The sequence below is a fragment of the Tamandua tetradactyla genome, chromosome 6 (assembly GCF_023851605.1).
Source record: "Tamandua tetradactyla isolate mTamTet1 chromosome 6, mTamTet1.pri, whole genome shotgun sequence".
Lineage (NCBI taxonomy): Eukaryota > Metazoa > Chordata > Mammalia > Pilosa > Myrmecophagidae > Tamandua > Tamandua tetradactyla.
Window position 1 is genome coordinate 61,760,036 of NC_135332.1, and position 19,259 is coordinate 61,779,294.

A 19,259-nucleotide genomic window follows, 5' to 3' on the forward strand; every position below is an offset into this window, starting at 1 on the left:
TTTCTTTACCTTGCCTGAGTCTCCCTGCCTGGATGTTATACCCCTCAGTAGTTCTGGAGTTCGGCCCATGATGTTTCCCTTATAGTCTCTTTTCTCTCAAAGACTGTGGGTCCTCTAACCTCAGCTTACCCTCTCTCTCTCTTCCAGGCCTTCCCCCCGGGTCCCTACGCTACACCTCCGGGGTACGGGGCGGCCTTCAGCGCCGCACCCGTAGGGGCCCTGGCCGCCGCAGGCGCCAATTACAGCCAGATGCCTGCAGGGTCCTTCATCACAGGTCAGCTGGGGATTTTCCCACTCCCCGTTTCTCCTACTCCCCCTCCTCTTCCAAGCTTCATGTCTGCCCCTTTGCTGCTCCAGCCCATCTTTTTTCCTTGGGAGCCTACATACAGTTTTTTCTCCTTTTTTACCCATCTCAACCACCTGTGGAAAGGAGCCATTCTGGGCTTTGTTATTCCTTAATCACTGTTGCATCCCTATTATCAAAAACCTCATCCAGGGGTTCAGGGTTTCTGTGGCTTGGCATCCCCTCCCCAAGCCTCCTCCATCTGGGTTACTTTGGGGGGAAAAAAATGTGAAATAGGAAGAGGGTTTACTGAGAGTTGGAACATGTGTTCAGTCACATTGCACAAGGGGGAATCTCAGGGAGAGGACTCGCCCCAGTCTTCTCACCCCTATCCTGGGAAATCAGAAGTGGCATGAGGTGACCCAGACATGAAAATAGACTGTTATCAGGAAGAGGTATTTGGAAGTGATGTGGGGACTGACCTTTCCTTACCCACTTCCCAAACAGCTGCCACCAACGGCCCTCCAGTGCTGGTGAAGAAGGAGAAGGAAATGGTGGGGGCAGTGGTGTCAGACGGGCTGGATCGGAAGGAGCCCCGAGCCGGGGAGGTGATCTGTATAGACGACTGACCGGATCCCAGGCCTGCCCTACAGCCAGGCCCCGTTCTCGAGGCCGTCCCCCAGCTCAGGCTCTGGGACCTGCTGCCAATTCTCCACCTTCCCCACCCCCCGGGCTCCCATTGGGCTAGGAGCGCTGTGCCCCTCTCTTCAGCTCTCTCTTCTTCAAGAAGGGCCCTTAAAAGTCTTTCTCCACTCCCAAGCACCTTTCCCACCAAACTTTGAAGAGTATGCTGGTGAGAAGAGGGTTGGGTGGGAAGTGATTAGCAGGGTCTTCCAAGTACTTTTAGCCTTCCCTTACAAACATACACAGTTTCCCAGTAAATGGTTGTGGGGATGAAAGAGGTGGAGCCTCCCTGGTCTTTTTTCTTGCAGCATAAGCTCCATCTCCTGCAGAAGTGGGAGATTAGCCTTGCCTGGCCATTAGAAATTTTTGTGGGGAAAAGAGCTTTGAAGAGAGGAGGGGCCTTTAGAGAGGGATGGGAAATGAACCCTGGGAGGGAGGAAGGGAAGAGGATGGGTGGCTGCATGTTACCTTCCCCCATCTCTCCCCAAATAGAGGGTGGAGCAGGTACAAGGAAGGGAGTCAATCGCTGTCAGCCTGAGAATAAAGGTGCCATTCAGTGGCTCAGTTACCTCCTGCGTACTGGCATCTTGTGTTGGGAATCTTCCCTCTTCCCTAGGGATCAAGGACCACCCCTACAAAAAGAGGAATGGTTGGGCGATACTCCCTCAAGCCAAAGAGGAGCTCCCCAAACTGTTTTAGGGACCCAGGTGACCTAGAAAGGGTGGGAGAGAGCATGACGAGCCTCCTTCCCCAAGGTCTGGACACAAACTAGGGTTGAGTGGGTCAGGCAGGGGGCCTAGTAAGGGGCTGCCTTGCCTACTGACACTTCTGGGACCAGAGCAAAATAGTGGAGGGCAGGTTGGGAGACATGGGCACATCACCCTTCCCAGGAGGGGCCAGGAAAAGTGGTAGTTTGCATGGCGAACCTCCCCACTTCCTCTTGGCTGCCCCTTCACTTTCTTGCTGCCCCTTTCCCAGTCTCTTTCACACCCACTCCTGGTCTGTCCCGATCCCCTCTTCTGTATCAGGTTTATTGGTTGTACATATAAATTATACTTTCCTTTCTGCGTGCTCTGTTGTTTTTTTTTGGGGGGGGGAGGGGTTCTTTGGTTGGAGGAGGAATAAGGAAATGTTTTTTTACCATTTCATTTTATTCATCTTTCTCTTGTTAATCTTGTGAGTTTTCCTTTTTCTCATTTTCATCTCTTGGATCAACTAAAACTGTCTCAGGCTCTTTTTCATCCCCAACCACATGATGAGCTCAGGGTAGAGGTGGAGTAGCAGAGGGAGCGCGGAAGGATGTCTACAAGGTGCTCGACGTTGAGATCTGGGAACCATCAGGGCACCGTGCCCCAGTAAGGGCATGAGTGTGGTGGGAGGGATGCCTGACGGTTCAAAACCACCTGCCATTCGTTCATCCTCCTGGTCACCCTTTCCACCTTCAAGCTGCTTATTTCCCTTAAGAGTCAGTAGAGGTCACTGCAGCTCCACGGGTTTGGCTCAGGGAATGAGGTACACACTTTTTTTTTGAGGCATTAGGGGTTAGATCCTCATGGTTTGCCAAAGACTTGTACGGCTAGACTCTTCCTTGACATGTATTGTGCACCACCAGAGCCTCTGAGAGGTTGAAAGAGACCAATCAGTTTAGTTTTTAAGGCTATTATATTCTTAAATAAAAAGTAAATTCAACAGACATTTACTGAATACTACATAATAACACAGCTGTTGGTATTGGAGTTGGATGATCATTGCTCCCATGGAACTTATATCATAGTGGCGATGCCGGCGAAACAGATATCAGCAAATGAAAGCAGTGAAAATAAAACAAGGCATTACTATAAAGAAAGAAACTACACTAGGCTGAATGTGGAGAAAGGCCTCCCAAAAGAGGTGCCATTTAAGTTGAGACTTAATGACAGGAAACTGAAAATATGGTTATAAAAATCAAGGTTCATATTTAATAAATTAATGTTTTTAATTCAGAGAACTACAATATGGTAAGTTATGCATACAGAGAATTAACTGATGATTTCTTCAACAACCGATGTCACTTTAAAACTTTTCAATAAAATAGTATAATGCCAACTATACCAGCTGTGTTTTTAAATATTCCGCCCATAGATGGCAATATCTCAGGTCTAGGCCAATGTTTCTTAAATTTTCACATGCACATGAATCACCCAGGATTTTCATTAAAATGCAGATTCTGATTCAGTAAGTGTGATGTGGGTTCCTGAGGCTCCATACTTCCAGTGGTGGCAAAACTGCTGGCCTTTGATGGACTATATTATTATAAGATATTTACAGGATTTTAAAGTAGAATTCATTTAGGCCTAAGAGTCACCCCCAAGAGAACCTCTTTTGTTGCTCAGATATGGCCTCTCTCTCAGCCAACATGACAAGCAAACTCACTGCTCTCCCCTATGGCCTCTCTCTCAGCCAACATGACAAGCAAACTCACTACCCTCCCCTTCTACATGGGACATGACTCCCAGGGGTGTGGACCTTCCTGGCAACATGGGACAGAAATCCTAGGATGAGCTGGGACTCAGCATCAAGGAATTGAGAAAACCTTCCAGACCAAAAGGGGGAAGAACAAAATGAGACAAAATAAAGTGTCAGTGGCCTAGAGACTCCAAACAGTCAAGAGATTATCCTGGAGGTTATTCTCACATAATATAGGTAACACCTTTTTAGTTAAGGTGTAATGGAGAGGCTGGAGGGAACTGCCTGAAAATGTAGAGCTGTGTTCCAGAAGCCATGTTTCTTGAAAATGATTGTATAATGATATAGCTTTTGCAATGTGACTGTGTGATTGTGAAAACCGTATGTCTGATGCTCCTTTTCTCTACCTTATCGAAAGACGAGTAAAACACATGGATTAAAAATAAATAAATAATAAGGGGAACAAATGTTAAAATAAATTTGTAGATTGAAATGCTAGTGATCAATGAAAGGGAGGGGTATGGGGTATGGTATGTATGATTTTTTTTGTTTTTCTTTTTATTTTTTTTCTGAATTGATGCAAATGTTCTAAGAAATGATCATGATGAATATGCAACTATGTGATGATTGTGAATTACTGATTATATATGTAGAATGGAATGATCATATATTAAGAATGTGTTTGTATGTTGGTATGTTTAATAAATAAAAGAAAAAATACAGAATTCATGTCATACAATAGGTGCCATACAACTATGGGACACAAGTTTAAAATTATGCAAAGATCTTTATTTTTTTCAGTGTGCCAGTGTTTTCCTGTGACTGTAAAGATAACAGGTGACATTGAAAGCTTCCAATTTGCTACCTGTACCAAATGGCTCTCTCTTCCATCCTTGATAGGTCCTAATCAGGGGCCTGAGGTACATGCCCACTGGACCTTCTGATATCTGCCTTCGCAGGCTGAAGGGAGATTCTGAAATGAAGTCTCCTAATCTTTTGGCAGAGAGGCATCTGAATAACCATAGGAATATCCCTTCAGGAGTGGGGAGAAGTAGGAATACCAGCACTGAAAACAACAAAAAGATTTATTTTTCCCAGCTCCCCTACGTTCCTGAGAAGCGAGAGAAACAGGATACAAAAATTAGCCTCTTCTTCCGTTCCACCTTTTTTAAATGTTCAAGTCACTGACACAAGATTGCTAAAATGGGACCTATTGCTCCACACACCAGAGCTGCCCTGGACAAAAGCCAAAGTCACAGCAAAGGAAAGAGTCTGCCTTCTTCCCACAGCAACGTAGGCTTTGTTTATATCAGTGCTAGGCGACTCCATCCTGAATATAAGGCTGGCACAGTCAGTAGATGGGGGCGAGTTGTCTAGGAGCCTCCCCAGCTCAGTATCAACAACTTCCAGGGCGTTCCCTCCCGCCCTCGGCTCAACTCCCTCATCGCGTGTCAATCCCGGGATCTGACAGCGGGTAGTCCTGACACGAGCCCCCTGTACTTAAGCGCGCCCGACGCTGCAGCTCCACCTTCCTTCTGTCGTAGCTTCCTCGGTTACAGCGTGCAGCGCGTCAGGTGGGCAATGTCCTTGATCTCTGGACAGTACAGCACTGGGGGAGGGGAAAGAAGGGTTAGTGACAGCAGGAGGATGCAACAGAATCTCTACTTTCCCACCTCCTCCTCCCGCGGGGCCTCACCGTTGCTAGGCAGCGGGCGCCGCCAGCGGCGCGCCGGCGCCAGGACCCTACCCCAGAGCCGCCTGAGCGCGCGCCATCCCGCGCTCCTGGGCTCCTCCCCCTTTTCACTCTCCTCGTCTTCTGTTTCTCGGTCGACATCGCAGCTCTCTTTCGTCGGGCTGCTCGCCTCCTCTTGTCCGCGCTTGGCCCGCGCCTTCTCCTCCAGTTGTGACCACAAGTCCTTGTCAAAGGAGATGTCCGTGACCCCGCCGCGCGGGAGCCGGGTGGGCGCGCGGCAGAAGGGGCACGTGACGACGCGGCGCAGGCGCACCACGCGCGCGGCCGCCCCGCTCCCGTCGCCGCGCGCCGCCAGCTCGCGCAGGCAGGCGGTGCAGAGCGTGTGGCCGCAGCGGGCGCGCGCCGTCCCGGGCAGGCGGCGGGGCGCGCGGCCTCGGAGGTTAAAGGGCTGGTAGCAGATGTTGCAGTCCAGCTCGTTCCGTTCAGGAAGAGAGGGTACCCTCACCAGCAGCTGCATCGTGCCCGCCGCGGACTCGTGGGCGTCGCTAACGCGGCCGGCTTCGTGGATCGAAAGGATTAGGCCTTTCCTGTGGGCTGGCGCCGCGGCCCCTCGCCCCTTTTAACAGCGAAACCCCGCCTCCTCGAGGTGTCACGCCTTGGTCAGGCCTCTCCCTGCGGCGGCTCGTGTGGGGGCGGAGAAGGCGCGAGGCCGGGAATGCCAGCGATGGCCAGACGGAGGAGGCGACCCCAGCGATGTCAGGACTGGGATCATGGGGCACACCACCATTCTCCGCCCCATGCCTTCCTTTCTCCTCCAGCACAACGCCAGCGCCCGTTAGTTACGCTGTGTGCGAATCACCAGGTGTTTTCCTGCACCCCAGCCCTCAGCCACTGGCACATGTCTCTAAAGCCCCCTGGGTCTGTTCTTTCAGTTGTTCACATTCTTTCCCAACCTAACCCAAATAGACTTCTTAAGCCAAGGAGGCGCACTGCCCTTTCTGGCCCCCTCTTTAGTGGGCTCCTGGACGTTTGAACAGATTCTGTCCTGCAGGAGCTCTCATTTCTACCCTCAATTCTCATTGTAATAATCCCTGTGTTATTGTAAGACTGACTTCCCAAATTCCATTCTCTCTAAACTGTTCAACTCCCAGCTGACATCTTAGCCTGAGGAGGGACCTAGATTCCTAGACCATGGCCTTAGGAATGCTGGGAATCCAGCATCACACCCACACACTGTGATGGCTCCAGCAAAGCTGCTCAGTGAGAGGTGTGACTCAGGGAACTGACTTCCCCCACAAGTAAACAGGACATGGCACTTACAACGCACATTCCCTCCTGCTGTTACACCCAGACCCACCTGCCTTCTCACCCTCCTCTCCTGGACCTGCAGTCCAGATTCTGTTGTGGAGTGTCAGAGCACAGACTGTGGAACCAGCTGGCTTAAGTTCAAATTCCAGCTCCACCACTTAAATTGTGAAACTTAGAGCAAGTTACATCATTTCTCTGGACCTTGGTTTCCTCCTCTATAAATGTGGATGATAATAGTGAGGACTGACTATGTCAGGTGCTTAGACCAGTGCTGGAGGACACACAATAAACATGTATTAGTTGTTGTGATTCTTCTCTGCCCCCAGCCTATTTGCGTTCATGTAAACCTCCCAAGTCCCAACATTTTCAACACCCATCTCCCTTGGTCAATACAAAATGGCACTCTACACTCATAGCATTTACTGGCTATGTAACAGGCAAGGTAAAGCTTGGTTTTTGTTTTTGTTTTCAACTAAATCATTAGAACTTAGAGGGTAGTCTTTTGTGAGAAGGTATACCAGGAGAAAGTGATTTTTTTTTTTTAAGCAAACAAATCAGAACTTCAAAGTTGCACTGTCCCCATGGGCAATTGGGGGAAGCTATCTGCTTATTCCAGTGATGCTCTCATAACTCAAAACTTTTTTGGAATTTCCCTTTGGAAAGGTGCTCAGAGGTCTTCTTACATCTTTTAACATCTTCAGGTGGTGATAAATCTTCATCTTTTAAGGTCAGTTTGATTATATGAATGCTCCCAAGTGTTTGACAGACAAAGCCCTTTGAGGGGCTTAGAAGCTCCAGCTGTCCCCACTTGCTTGTCTCCAAGAAACCAAACTGATGATGTCTCTGTGCAAACCAGCATCTCTTTAGTGTGTCTTACCCCTTCCTTTACCCAACTCCAAAAACAGGTGCCATCTTTGACACCACCCTTGCCCTTACCCTCCTTGACCAACTCATCACCAAGCCCAGTTCTTTTTTTTTTTTAGCATGGGCAGGCAACGGGACTCAAACCCGGGTCTCCAGCATGGCAGGTGAGAACTCTGCCTGCTAAGCCACTGTGGCCTGCCCCAAGCCCAATTCATTTTGCATCCTAAATCTCTCTCTTCCCCACCTACTTTCTCCACCCCCAACACACAACCCTAGTCCAAACTGCCGTCATCTTTCACTTAGACCCCAGCAGAAACCTCCTAACCAGTCTATCCACAGCCACTCTGGCCCTCTTCAGGCTTCTTACTGAGCTGCTTACAGTAATGCTTCCAACCTCAAACCCAAACATGTCCTATCACACACTCCTTCTTCCGCTCTTGTTTAAACCTTTAATGTGGTAGTAGTTTAAATTCCTTTGCATTGTGACATTGCGCTCATCCTACCAAGAACTGGAGTCTGTTTCCTCACCCCTTCAATCTGGGTTGGTTTCATGGCTGCTTTGGCCAAAAGAATGTGGCAGAAGTGATGCTGTGTGAGTTCTGAAGCCTCGTCCTTCAGAAAGGTCTTGCAGCTTCTGCCTTTGTCCCCTTGGAACACTTCTCTGACACCACCGTGTAAGGGTAAGTTTAGATTACTGGAGAATGAGGCCAATGGAGAAGGACCGAGGAGGCCCAGCCAATAGCTAGTGCTAACTGCTAAACATGCAAGTGAGGCCCTCTTGATTTTCCAGTTCAGCAGACCTTCCAGTTGAATGCAGCCGCAAGAATGAGTCCAGGTGAAGACAGCAGAGGAGACTCTCAGCCAACCCACAGCATCATGAAAAAGAATCGAGTCCTTTTAAGCTGCTAAGTTTTAGGGTGGTTTATTGTGTCACATTAGCTAACTGATATAAAGGGCCTGACATCCTTAGGATAAAGATAATATTCTGCAGTGCCCTGTTAGTCCCTGTATGTTCTGAACTCACCGTGTCTCATATTCTGCTTCCATTCCTTTTCAGACACCCTGGCTTTGATGACCTCTTCTTGCACGTTCTCCTGTGCCACCGTGCACTTGCTAGCCCCTTCACCCTCTTACTTTTACCTTATTAACACCTACTCCTCCCACAGCTCTCAGTCAGCCTCTCCACATCCAGCACCCCATCATCAACTCTGCTAGCACCGCTTATCTTCCTCTGGACTTTGGACAACTGACATTTGTATTTGCGTAGTTATTTGATTGCTTGTCTCTCTTGTCTGTGAGCTCCACGAAGGTTGTTCCGAGTCTGGTTTTCTTCACCACTGTGTCTCTATGCCTGACATAGGGCCCGACCCATAGTAGGGCTCAGTAAATAAACACTTGTTAAAGTGAGTGATACATATGGTAAATGTTTATATACAAATGAGGTGTGACCATAAAGGAAAGGTTTTTTTTTGTTGTTGTTGTTGTTTTTAACAAGGGTTTCTAAACTGCCCCTGAAGGTAATTTTAAGAGGCGTTTAAAAAATGCTTTCAGCAGTGGGGGAGGCATCATTAAAATTAGAGTATCATCCTCCAAGGTAGCTAAAGAGAATACTATTTTGAATTTATAAGTCCTTGTATGTTTGTAAGAGAATAGCTAATAATAGTTTAGTCATATGTTCTGCGTCTTTTGTTTCCTCCAGTCTTCCAGAGGAGTAGGAGATGCTAGGGATAGATGTAAGTACTCATTAGTTGATCAGGTTGTTGCTAATCCAGTAAATGGCCTAAAATGCTGATTTTTCTCTTTGGAAATCGGTTTTACTCTGCTCTCCAAGCTTTGGGATGAAGGAAGAGTGAGGAGAGGTAGAGGAGAGGAAGTGAGGTTGTCTTTAAGGAAGGCAAAGATGCTCATTCTCTGTTGCTTTGTGATCTTTAGAGGTTATCACTTACTCCACTCACTTTCTGCTCCAGGGAAAAAGAGTCCTTTAAGGAATTTAAGGAAGAATGAGGGATTGTATGTTAAAGAGCCTCACCTCATTCTGCTTTTCTGCCACCTTCATACCTGATCTTTCATATGCTGTTTTTCTTTTAAAATTATAACTTTCTCCTCTCTCTGCATCACCTGAACTTTACCTCTCCTTCCCCAAATCTCCATGCCTCAACCTCAGAACAACTCCCCCCACTCAGTCACAAGAAAACCACCCAGATAGTTCCTTGGCACTTGTGTAGGTCTCGGTTGAGAAGGGAACAAGAAGTACAAGAGAGGGAAAAAGTAAGGCCAATACAGCCTTGGAAAAAAGAAAAAAAAAAAAAAAAAAAGAAAGCAAAGAGAAAGGTGTCAGACAGCTGGGTCTTTCATAGGAATAGGAGCTACAAAACTCTGAATCCAAAACTCTGGGTTCTAAGGAATGTGGATACCAAAGGAGGGAAGAAAACTGGAGCCTGGGGTATCCAGAATCTGGGTCCTGGATAAGAGCAGTGAGTAGGAGCACAGTAAATGAGCAATAGAAAGAAAGCTAATAATGGGAACTTTCTAACATCAGGGGCCTAGAGAGCCACATATCAGAGACTGAGACCCTAACCTCCCAACTCCCTGCAATTTCAGACACTGTGAGGATCAAGCTGAGATTTTATTTACAGTTCCCTGGGAAGTCTTACAGAAGAGGAGCCATCATTATTGCTTCAGGATTATTGCCAGGAGGAACACTGCAATCCTCCACTGTCAGGCAGGAAGCCCTGCTCAAGGCTTAAAAGATGATCCAGACCTTTTTAAGTTGGCCCCGTGTCTCTGCCCAAGACCCAAAGACTGTCACTATTTCTTACGAAGCATGCCCCAATTTTTTTTCTGAGTGCCACCTTGGCCACTTTTGCCAGGCCATGCTATACTTCTGCCATCAAATTTCTCTCTACCTTCGTCAGAGCCGTGTCACTGCATTCCCCACCCCTACCCTTTGCAAGGGCCAAGCATTATTCCAGTTCAAGTTTAAGTCCTCCTCCAACTCTTGGCTAGGAGGCAGGGTCCTAGTTTCCCGAAGATCACCACTTCCTGCCAGGACCAGCCTGGCTTCCTTTGTACTGAATAAGGAATAACGTGGACGGCCCATATCCGTAGATGGCCCATGTCCTATGCCCCAGATGACATCACAGTTCACTTCTTCTTGGGCTGTTACCCCTTGATGACGTTTCAAGGGCCACTTTTGAGGTACTCCACATATTTCTTGGCTTTTTCCTGGGCCTTGGCGACAGGCGGAAAGAGAGAAGGGAGCGAGACCAAGTGGCAGAGAGGGTACGGCCCGGTAGCTCATGCCTGGGATTAGCAAGGCCTAAGAGGACGCGGCAGTGGGGGGGTGGGCGACGGACTACTTTCTCTCTCAATTCCCCCACTGCAGAAAGATATGGCTTTGTTCATGCGCATCGCTAATCGAAGCCGGGACTCGTTGGTGAGCGGGACTACCCTGGCTGTGGCCGCTGCGGGCAGGGATCCAGAGCTGGAGAGAGGCGGCTGCGGGGTGGCGGCTTTCGGGAGGGGTGTAGCGACTCCGCATTTCGGTCCCTGCGCCCCCGACGGGCTATTTCTTGGAGTGCGGTTTGTTCCCCAGAAGCCCGTCTATCTCCAGCACAGTCTGCGGGGTCAGCTGACTCAGGACCTGAATGAGAACGGGGTGGTGGCGAGGGCAGGACTGGGGCCGGGGCTTCAAGAACTGGAGGAAGCAACATAGTGGAGCCAAGTCCCAGAGAGTGAGTCCCAGCCGTGCCCCGGCCTCGCCTTGTCTCCCTGGGACCTCTCATGCAAAGTGATGACCTTGGACGGGTGACCTCAAAAGGCCACTCAGGCTTGGACTGCGAGGCTTTGGATTCTGGGGAACAAGGCGGATGGGGGCTCCACCTCTGAGTCCCCAACTCACCTGGAGGGCACCCAGGTGTTCTATCAGCTGCTCTGTACTCGACACTCCCAACAAGACGGAGCTGACCCCTTCACTGCGGAGACACCACGCTGGGGCCAAGAAGGAAGAAAAGAGAACTGATGAGGAAGAATGAGGGCAGACTTCAGAGGTGTTTCTGAGCAAAAGAGCCCTCCCTTGGGACAAACAGGGCTGAGGATGAGTTCGCGAGCGTCTCAGGAGGACACAGGCCTGGTGGTGTCTCACCAATAGCGAGCTGGGCCACTGTGCAGCCCAACTGGTGAGCAATGGGGAGAAGGTCCATGACTTTGGCCTGTTGCCTCTTGCCATCCTCGTTCTGAATTTTGTCCTTGAGCCACTGGTAGCCCTAGAGGTAGCCCTAGAGTCAGCAAAAGACACACAGAACAGCCCAGACAGCCCAGTGCTGTGATCCTGAGCCCCCAGAGCTCACCTTGATGGTGGTCCTGCAGTTATCTGGGACTCGCCCATCATACTTGCTAGTAATGAGGCCACAGGCTAGAGGGGACCAGGTGACTGAGCCAACACCTAAGAAAAAGAGGACTGGGTGTGGGCAGAAGGATCTAGGCCACAGGTGAGGCTCAAGGAAAGGTAAGGATGTGAGGTTTGCGAACCAATCTTGTGGTAGAGCTCTGGCAGCTGCGTCTCCACCTTCTCCCTCTGAAACAGGTGGTGTTCAGCTTGTTCACATACTGGAGGAATAAGATTGAACTGTCTGGCCATGGAGTAGGCTTCCTGGGTTGAGGTAGATAAGACAAAGGGCTTAGAGCACTCCCTCCATTTCTTTCGCCCCTCTTCTCCCGCAGTGGGGTGGAGATTGGAGTGGCTGTGTGAAAAGTGGGAATTGCTTGTGGGACAGTGGGAGGGAGGTGGTACACTCACCATGATCTCTGCCGCCCCCCATCGGGATGTCCCCCAGTATAGGGCCAGGCCCTGGTTGATGACGTAGGTCATGGCTCGCACAATCTCTAGGCACATAAGAGAGGGAGACCCTCACTGTCCGACCCCTGGGATCCAGCATTCCAAATCTGCAGACCTCTGCCTAATCTGCCAAGACCCCAGGGCATGTCGGGAATCTCTGAGCTTTGTCTCCCTTCCTTTCCAAGTCCCCTGTGGAGCTTGGGAGGCCTTCTGAGTAGGGGCTGGCTTCCTGCAGAGGGTTTGGAGGAAGTGCTCAGTTTTGAAGGATTGTCAGGGTTAGGGATGCTGCTTTTACCCTCCATGGGACTGTTAGGGTCTGAGCGATTGGCAAAGACGATGTCCACGTATCCCAGCTGGAGCCGTTCCAGGGATCCTTGCAAGCCTGGGTGTGGGAGGGGGTAAAGGGAAGAGGGTAGGCAACACAGACATTAACTCATTTCCTTAGAATTCAGACTTTACCCCCTCGCCATGGCAGCCTAAATCCCAGCTTCCCTATTCAAAGCCTCCAACCCAGAGTCACAGAGAATACTTCCAACTCCTCTGATTTCTATCCCCAGCCTTTTCACTCATAACCACTTCTGGTTCCCAGCTTCTAACTCTTACCCTCAATGATGTGTTTGCGGCTTAAGCCTCGCTCAGTTTCTGCCCTGTAGGGAAAGGTCATTAAAGGTGATGTGTCATTCAAGATAGGGTACTAGGGATGGTCTGGAGCCTTGTGTACCTGGGGTTGCATGGGGTCTCATGGGCAGGATGAGAATTGGGGTGGCTCAAGATGTGGGGACAGCCACCCCCATCCCATACACCTTCCCACATGTTTGTAAGTCTTCCTCCCCAGTTGGAGTGAGGCAGCCACTTACTGTCCTCCCCCAAAAATCTTGGTGGTGATGACATAGCTTGATCTCCTGGAAAAAGGAAAATGGAGAACTGGGAAGAAAAGGACTTTTGGATGATCGTGTCCCCAGTGATCCACCAAAAGACAGTCTCACCTCCAACTTTTGCTCTTGAGGATGTTGCCTAGGGTTCTTTCAGCCCTGGAAAAGAGACAATGCAGAGGTGCTGGCTCTTCTAGTGTGGATCAATTCCTTTCCCTGCTCCCCACCTTTCCCTTCAACTAATTTCCTCTCTTGTAAAGTAGACAATAAAGCAGGAGTCCACAGGGTGCCTAGCCTCATCCTGGACTATAATCATACTTTTCATTCATTCATTCACTCATTCAACAAATTTCTATCCTTTGTTTTTTTTAAAATATTTTTATTGACAAATCTTCAGAAACATACAGTATCCTTTGCATATTTACTATGTACCAAGAGCTGTTCTGGACACTGAAGGGATAGACTAAGACAAGGGGAGACGGACAGACTATGGAGAATACTGTTTGGTCTGGATCCAGCCATCCAGATTGCCTTCTCCTATCTCTAAGCCTCTTCAAATCTTACCAATCCTCCGAAACTTAGCTTGGATTCTGCCTCATGAATAAAATGTTCTTTCATTGCCACACTCTATGGTCAGTCCTTTTTGTCAGCCTCTTATTGGCTACACAATTATGAGCTTCCTTGTGACAAGTCTCAAGTTGTTTTAGTAGACTTTACTAGAATGTTTTATCATTATCTAGCTTTCATATCTCCCTATCTTTTTTGTTTAACCACTTAGACTGTGTGTTTTTTGTGGAATAAAGCAATATTTGTGGAATAAAGCAATATTTGTGGAATATTGCTTTATTCCACAAATCATGCCTGCATGGTGCTAGGCTCTTTGTAGGAATTTAGGATGACAAGGGGAAGAGCATGGAAGGAGAAGTGTCACAGTTAAGTGGCAAATATAGCCACACGAGCTAGAAATGAATGGTTGGAGGGTACTATAAAGTGCTTTAGGAGCTCAGGAGGCTAGTGACCAACTTTGGGGGTTGAGTAAAGGCTTCTTGGGCAAGCTGAAATTTGAGCTAAGTCTTGAAGATGAGCAGACATGTATTCCAGATGGAGAGGAGGAACAGGTAGATCATCCTAGTTTCTGGCTATTCCCAGCGAGAAGTCATTGGTGTGTGATATGGTGTAGTGTGTTTGGAAATTCAGCTTTGTAATTATAACATAGTTGCACGTAATTGATGCCCAGGATATATTTGTTGGTTTTATTTTATTTTGACTGCACAGTAATGCCTGTTGCCCTCTCAGCTAGAGAGGGACTACAACTCCCACAATGCTTTGGGGGCCCCATCTGCTGAAAAGGTGAAACACAGTGTTCTATGAACTCCCAGAGTTCCTCAAAGGGAAAACAAAGCCCTGATGTCCTCTCAGCCTTCCAGATATCACTGAGCTCTTCACCCCCAGCCTTACTTTCCCGCAGCATACACTTCAGCGGTGTCAAACAGGTTTACACCGTGCTCGTAGGCTAGCGTCAGCACATCCTCTGCTGTCTAGGGAGGGGAGAGAAGAAGTTTAGATCAACCTCTGGCCTGCCACTTACTTACCTCACTGCACTCCCAACGCACCTGACCCTGGTCTCCACGTTCTGTCTCCTTTCCCCATCCTCTACCCTCAGGTCTACCATTCTCCAGGCTTGTTTTCCAAGCCCCTATCCAAGTCAAGTCCACTTCCCCTTCTCTGGTTCTTTCAGATGCCCCTCACCCTACTTCTAGGTCCCATCACTTATACCTCATCAGAGATCTGAGAACCAAATGTGACCCAGGTACCTGCAGGAGAGAATAGGGTACATAAGAATCATAGGAAGCAGACCATGAAAGAATGCTCCCTTCCCTTAATTCCTGTTCTCTCTAACTCACCCAGGCCAAGACAGGATACACGAAGACCAGACTTTCCTAGGTTCCTACAGGATACAGAAGAAGCAGGAAGAGGTAAAGCCTCCATTAGGGCCCCAGATTATCAGCCCCAGCTCCTCACCTCCCAGAAAGAGAAGCCCCCAGGGTGTTTCAGTACAAAGAAACCAGACCCAGTGGTTTTATAGGATTGGGTAGAGACCCTGGGAATATTGCTGACAGAATATGTGAACCAGTAACTGTTTCTTTAGAGCCACTGTCCAATGCCTCCACCCCTCCTCTTGCATTGTAGATATGCCACCTAGTTTATGTTTGCCCGTCTATGTTTCTTCTGGGGAGGGATCTTATCTGTGTTTGAGTCATTGCTGGGATGTGTGGAGTTGGGTGGGTGGGTGGTGTTGGAAAGGTGACTGTTTGTGGTGTGTGTGAGAGAACAGACCCTCAGACAGAGGATGCCGTGCTAATGGACAGACATCAAGGTGGAAAGGGTAAATCAAGTCAAGTCCAGATACTCGGGCAGACAAGGGTCCCTGGATAGGCTTGGTGGGTGGCAGATGGACCTCCAACAAAGGCAAAAAGGAGACCCTGGTAGGGAATATAACATGAAAGCCCAATTCCCTCTCTTTCCCTTTTCCCTACCTTCTGCCCCTACTGGATTGTGAAGTGTCTCTCCCACCAAGAAGGAGAGAGAACTCTTCCTTCTTCTCCTGGGGGCCCCCACTAGGCAATTAGCTCAGCATCCCAATCAGGGCTACCACATGGAGGGGATCTGATTCTGCAAGTGACAAAGCCAGGTCAGATCAGTGACCTCAGCTCACCCTTGGCAGGATTCCCTCTCCTCTCCCCTGCTACAACCTCCGAGACCCCCTAACCTGCAGTTCTCTAAGATGAAAGCCAGTAGCATTCCAGTCTACCTGTCTGGCGTCACCTGACCCTCAGCATGGGGTTGAGAGTATTGGGCCAACCTTCCCCTGTGCCCCATTACCCTCCCTCCACCCCACCCCAAGAAAGGTCATAGGACAAGGGGGCCCTCTGAGCTGGCTGGGCAGTATCTGGGTCAGACACCACAGGCAGGCCAGAGTGAGAAGCTTTTTTCCTCCCTCCTCTCCCCAGGATGCAGAGCCAAGGACACTTGATTTGACAGGGGTGACCTGGGGATCTGGTCATTCCCTGCCCTCCTGGGGGTAAAGAGGAGAAGTTCAGGGGCAGCCCCTGGACCTGAAAGGACCCGGTTGACCTTGGTGAACTTGCTTATCTCATAGCCTGGGGTATCGATGGAAACCAGAGGGGCCAAGTAACGGAGGGAGTGCCGGTGATGAGAGAAGGAAAGATCGCGGACCTTCTTCGCGAAGTTTGAGGGGGTCCTGGCGGCCGTCGCGGGGAGCCTCTGGGGCCCGGTAAGGGAAGCGGATGGGGTAGGCTACCGGCCACTCCCGTACCTGTATTTCATGCCAGTGCCTCGGCCGGTGCTCTCTCGAAGGGCTCCAGCGGTCGCTGGGGGTCGAGGGACCAGTGCGGCTCGGGCCTTGGGGCCCGACCCTCCTCCCCCGGGGGGATTCCCGTGCCCCCCGCCATTACCGCCCCCGGGACCCGGCCGGGGTCCGCACAGACGGTCCTCGCTGCTCCGGCTGCGAAGGTTCTGCTCGGTACATGCGATGGACACCTGCATGCCGGCGGGCCAGGGCGGGGGAGGGGGCTCCTAGGGGCGGCGGCGGAGGAGGGGGCAGGGGAGGGAGCAGGGCAGCCCGCGGGCGGACACGGGGGTGAGCGGGGAGAGCCCCGGGAGGGCGGGAAGGCCGAGGAGGATGCGGTGGGGGCCGCGGGGGCGGGCTGCTGGAGGTCGCGGGCTTTGGGGCGGGTATGGGGAAACCCGGGGGCGCCAGGAGTAGAGATATTCGGGTGCGGGGGACACTAGCGCGGGAGGAGCAGGAAATATTAGAGGATAAAGGTGGAGCGTGGCCGTACGAGGACAGGACCCAGGGAACAGGGGTGTTGGGGAAGGGGAGCCACCTCAGGCCGAACCGCAGCGGGACACGCTGGGTTCCCAGCGGCGTCCGCAGCAGGCCCAGCTCATCAACATGCAGGCACCGCCCCCTCATCTGCATAGGGCCGCCCGCCTCTCGGGCCAAACCTGCCGCTCATCTGCATAAGCTCCGCCTGCGAAGGCGCGGCAGCTCCAAGACTAGGCTCCCGGGGAGCCGGAAAGGGGGTATGACTTCGGTACCCTTGGGACCGAAGTAGGTCAGCGTTCCTCCAGCCCGGTGGTTCTCAATCGGGAGCAATTTTGTCCTCCAGGAGACATTTAGCTATGTCTGGAGACATTTTTAATTGTCACAACTGGGAGGGAGAGTAGTACTAGTATCTGGTTAGTGGCAGTCAGGAATACTGCTGAGATACTACAATGCACAATGCAGAGGATTGCTTCTTACAACAAAGAACTATCTAGCCCAAAATGTCAATAGTGCCGCCGTTGAGTAACCCACTGGCAAAGCCTCTGTAGGCCTCAGGGAATGAGACCAGCCCATTCAAACTGACCCTTAGGCCAGAGGGAAACAAAAAGTTTATTCTGTTCCTCATAGCATTAGGAAGCAAGGGGATAAAAAACGGAGAGGGGGATTAATTTGGAGGTGTAGGAGATTCCTTCCGGGGCATATAGGCTGTTGCCCTGAAAGAGCTGTGGCAGGCGCCTTGCAGAGGGAGTCCTCACATGACACAGATTAGGAAGGACCCTAGGCAGACACAAATTCTCTGGAGGGGTGGTGGGGGTGGGGGTGGGGGTGGTTCCTTCAGCCAGCCCGGGCCGAGAAGAAAGGCAGAGAGCGGATGTAAGAGTCCAATCGGGAGCGGAAGAGCTCACTTTGCACAGTTTGGCCCAAGGGGCACAGGGGATTCTTCACCACCAGCTCCACATACAACTGTTGGGGGGAGGAAGGAGAGGAGGGTGTTAGAGCTGGACTTTGAACACTTCTTATTGTTCCCAACTCCAAATTTAGCAAAGCCTCGGGGGTCCTGTGGTGATGGTGGTGGTGGTGAATGCACAAGGACCAAGGGCTGTGAGCTAAGCCCTCCCTGAGGAGAAACTGGTAGTGGGAGTGTTTAAGGACCTAAAGACCCCAGAGAAAACTCTGACTTCAATAGAGATACAATGCAGTAGGATTAGAGCAGGAAGCTGAGGGAGTCTTGTGGCCATGCTGTATGGGGAGCTTTGGGGGCAGGGTCCCCGGAGGCTGGCACTGACCGCACTGTAGATGTGGTGCAGCACATCTCGGATGGGTCCAACACCCAAGTCAGTATTCATGACAACCTTGATCCCAGTGGGTGTCTCGTAGTAATGGAGTTTGTAGCGGCTAGTTTGGAAGGCCAGGAAACCGTCCTTCCTGCAGAAATGAGGAGGATATTAAGGAATGGGAGCTGACTCTCTCAAAGAGATACTTCTGATCCCCTCAAGATCCACTCCCTCTTCATCTAAACATACCCTTGTTTGTAGGAGCTTGGCTGAGTAAAGACACTTCCCATCCTCACCTCTCAGTTTAGCTACACTCCCTCCTCCCTAAACCTCACTTCCTTTTAAGTCCTTCTATCTTCAGACCTTTCCCATTGCTCCTCCTGTCAGCTCTAGGAATCTCCTTCCGACTTCAGCCTAAGTTCCCTTCTCTTCTCTGGAGGCCAATGCCCCTCCACTCCAGAAAGTTTCCCTCACCCCTCAACTCCCAAAGTAGCCCCCGTTCTCTCAACATCCCCTCTAACTCTGCGTACATGTCTAGCGGGGACATCTTGCTGACAAACGAGCGGATAGAGAAGAGCATTCCGTACATCAGCTTGTACTCCTGGAGGGAGAAGGGCAGAGTTAGCTTTCGGTTGTCGAGGGAAAGGGGTAGGGTGAGGACCGGCCAGGGTTCGGAGAGAAGGGGCTGAGCTGGGGCTATGTGCGTTTGGAGCGGCCAGGCCACCCGGACTGCGCCGGGTTCGCCGCGTCACCTCCTCCTTGGGAATCCCTGCTTGTTTCTTGCGGTGCCACTCGCTGTAGTGCAGACACACTCCATTCCGGTCAAACAGATACAGGTTGTGGACAGTCATCTGCAGAGCAGAGAGTGTGAGGCTCGCTCCGGGACCGCCCTAAACCCGTGGGCCGTGGTTCTTGGCCCCAGATCCCTCCCCCAAAGCGGGGACCCCTCCCTGGACTCACCGGAACTGCTCCAAGTGCCCGTCACAAGCCACTTCCGGTTTCCTCGGAGTCGGGTCCCGAGGCCTCACGCAGCGGCTCCGGGGCAATAGCTCCGCCCTTACATCTCCAGACCCCGCCTCTCTCCAGCAGCCAATCCGTGGCCGCCGGAGCCGCGCACGCGTACCCAGGCTTCTGGAGCCGCTTGAGTGG

General features: G+C 50.8%; 4 protein-coding genes across 10 annotated transcripts in view; 1 reads left to right on the forward strand and 3 right to left on the reverse strand.

Annotated features, from left to right (window-relative positions):
• Positions 1-2,034, forward strand: part of CHD3 (chromodomain helicase DNA binding protein 3) — a 30,245-nt gene extending 28,211 nt beyond the window's left edge. For all 6 annotated transcript variants that reach the window (XM_077165874.1, XM_077165875.1, XM_077165876.1 and 3 more), the window contains 2 exons: positions 148-274; positions 791-2,034. In XM_077165874.1, coding sequence (XP_077021989.1) covers positions 148-274; positions 791-1,031 — 368 coding nt within the window. In that variant the 3' untranslated portion in view covers positions 1,032-2,034. The remainder of the gene's footprint in view (positions 1-147; positions 275-790) is intronic.
• A 719-nt stretch (positions 2,035-2,753) lies between these two features.
• RNF227 (ring finger protein 227) lies at positions 2,754-5,682 on the reverse strand. Its single transcript, XM_077163122.1, has 2 exons — positions 5,109-5,682; positions 2,754-5,021 (listed from the first exon to the last, which is right to left on the reverse strand). The coding sequence occupies exons 1-2, from the start codon at positions 5,620-5,622 to the stop codon at positions 4,966-4,968; spliced, it is 570 nt and encodes a 189-aa protein (XP_077019237.1). The 5' UTR covers positions 5,623-5,682; the 3' UTR covers positions 2,754-4,965.
• Positions 5,683-10,732: 5,050 nt separating this feature from the next.
• On the reverse strand, positions 10,733-17,326 carry KCNAB3 (potassium voltage-gated channel subfamily A regulatory beta subunit 3). Of its 2 annotated transcripts, XM_077165892.1 has the most exons (14): positions 16,324-17,326; positions 14,891-14,934; positions 14,763-14,800; positions 14,445-14,524; positions 13,101-13,145; positions 12,972-13,016; positions 12,718-12,761; positions 12,410-12,496; positions 12,076-12,161; positions 11,808-11,928; positions 11,627-11,721; positions 11,422-11,542; positions 11,179-11,267; positions 10,733-10,920 (listed from the first exon to the last, which is right to left on the reverse strand). In XM_077165892.1, the coding sequence occupies exons 1-14, from the start codon at positions 16,551-16,553 to the stop codon at positions 10,843-10,845; spliced, it is 1,203 nt and encodes a 400-aa protein (XP_077022007.1). In that variant the 5' UTR covers positions 16,554-17,326; the 3' UTR covers positions 10,733-10,842. The 2 variants fall into 2 exon arrangements, with proteins under 2 accessions (XP_077022007.1, XP_077022006.1); XM_077165891.1 differs by lacking the exon at positions 10,733-10,920 and having other exon boundaries at positions 10,945-11,267.
• A 100-nt stretch (positions 17,327-17,426) lies between these two features.
• On the reverse strand, positions 17,427-19,203 carry TRAPPC1 (trafficking protein particle complex subunit 1). Its single transcript, XM_077165893.1, has 5 exons — positions 19,071-19,203; positions 18,863-18,961; positions 18,641-18,711; positions 18,123-18,261; positions 17,427-17,799 (listed from the first exon to the last, which is right to left on the reverse strand). Exons 2-5 carry the CDS (start codon positions 18,959-18,961, stop codon positions 17,671-17,673), a joined length of 438 nt encoding a protein of 145 aa, XP_077022008.1. The 5' UTR covers positions 19,071-19,203; the 3' UTR covers positions 17,427-17,670.
• Between the last annotated feature and the right edge of the window lie 56 nt (positions 19,204-19,259).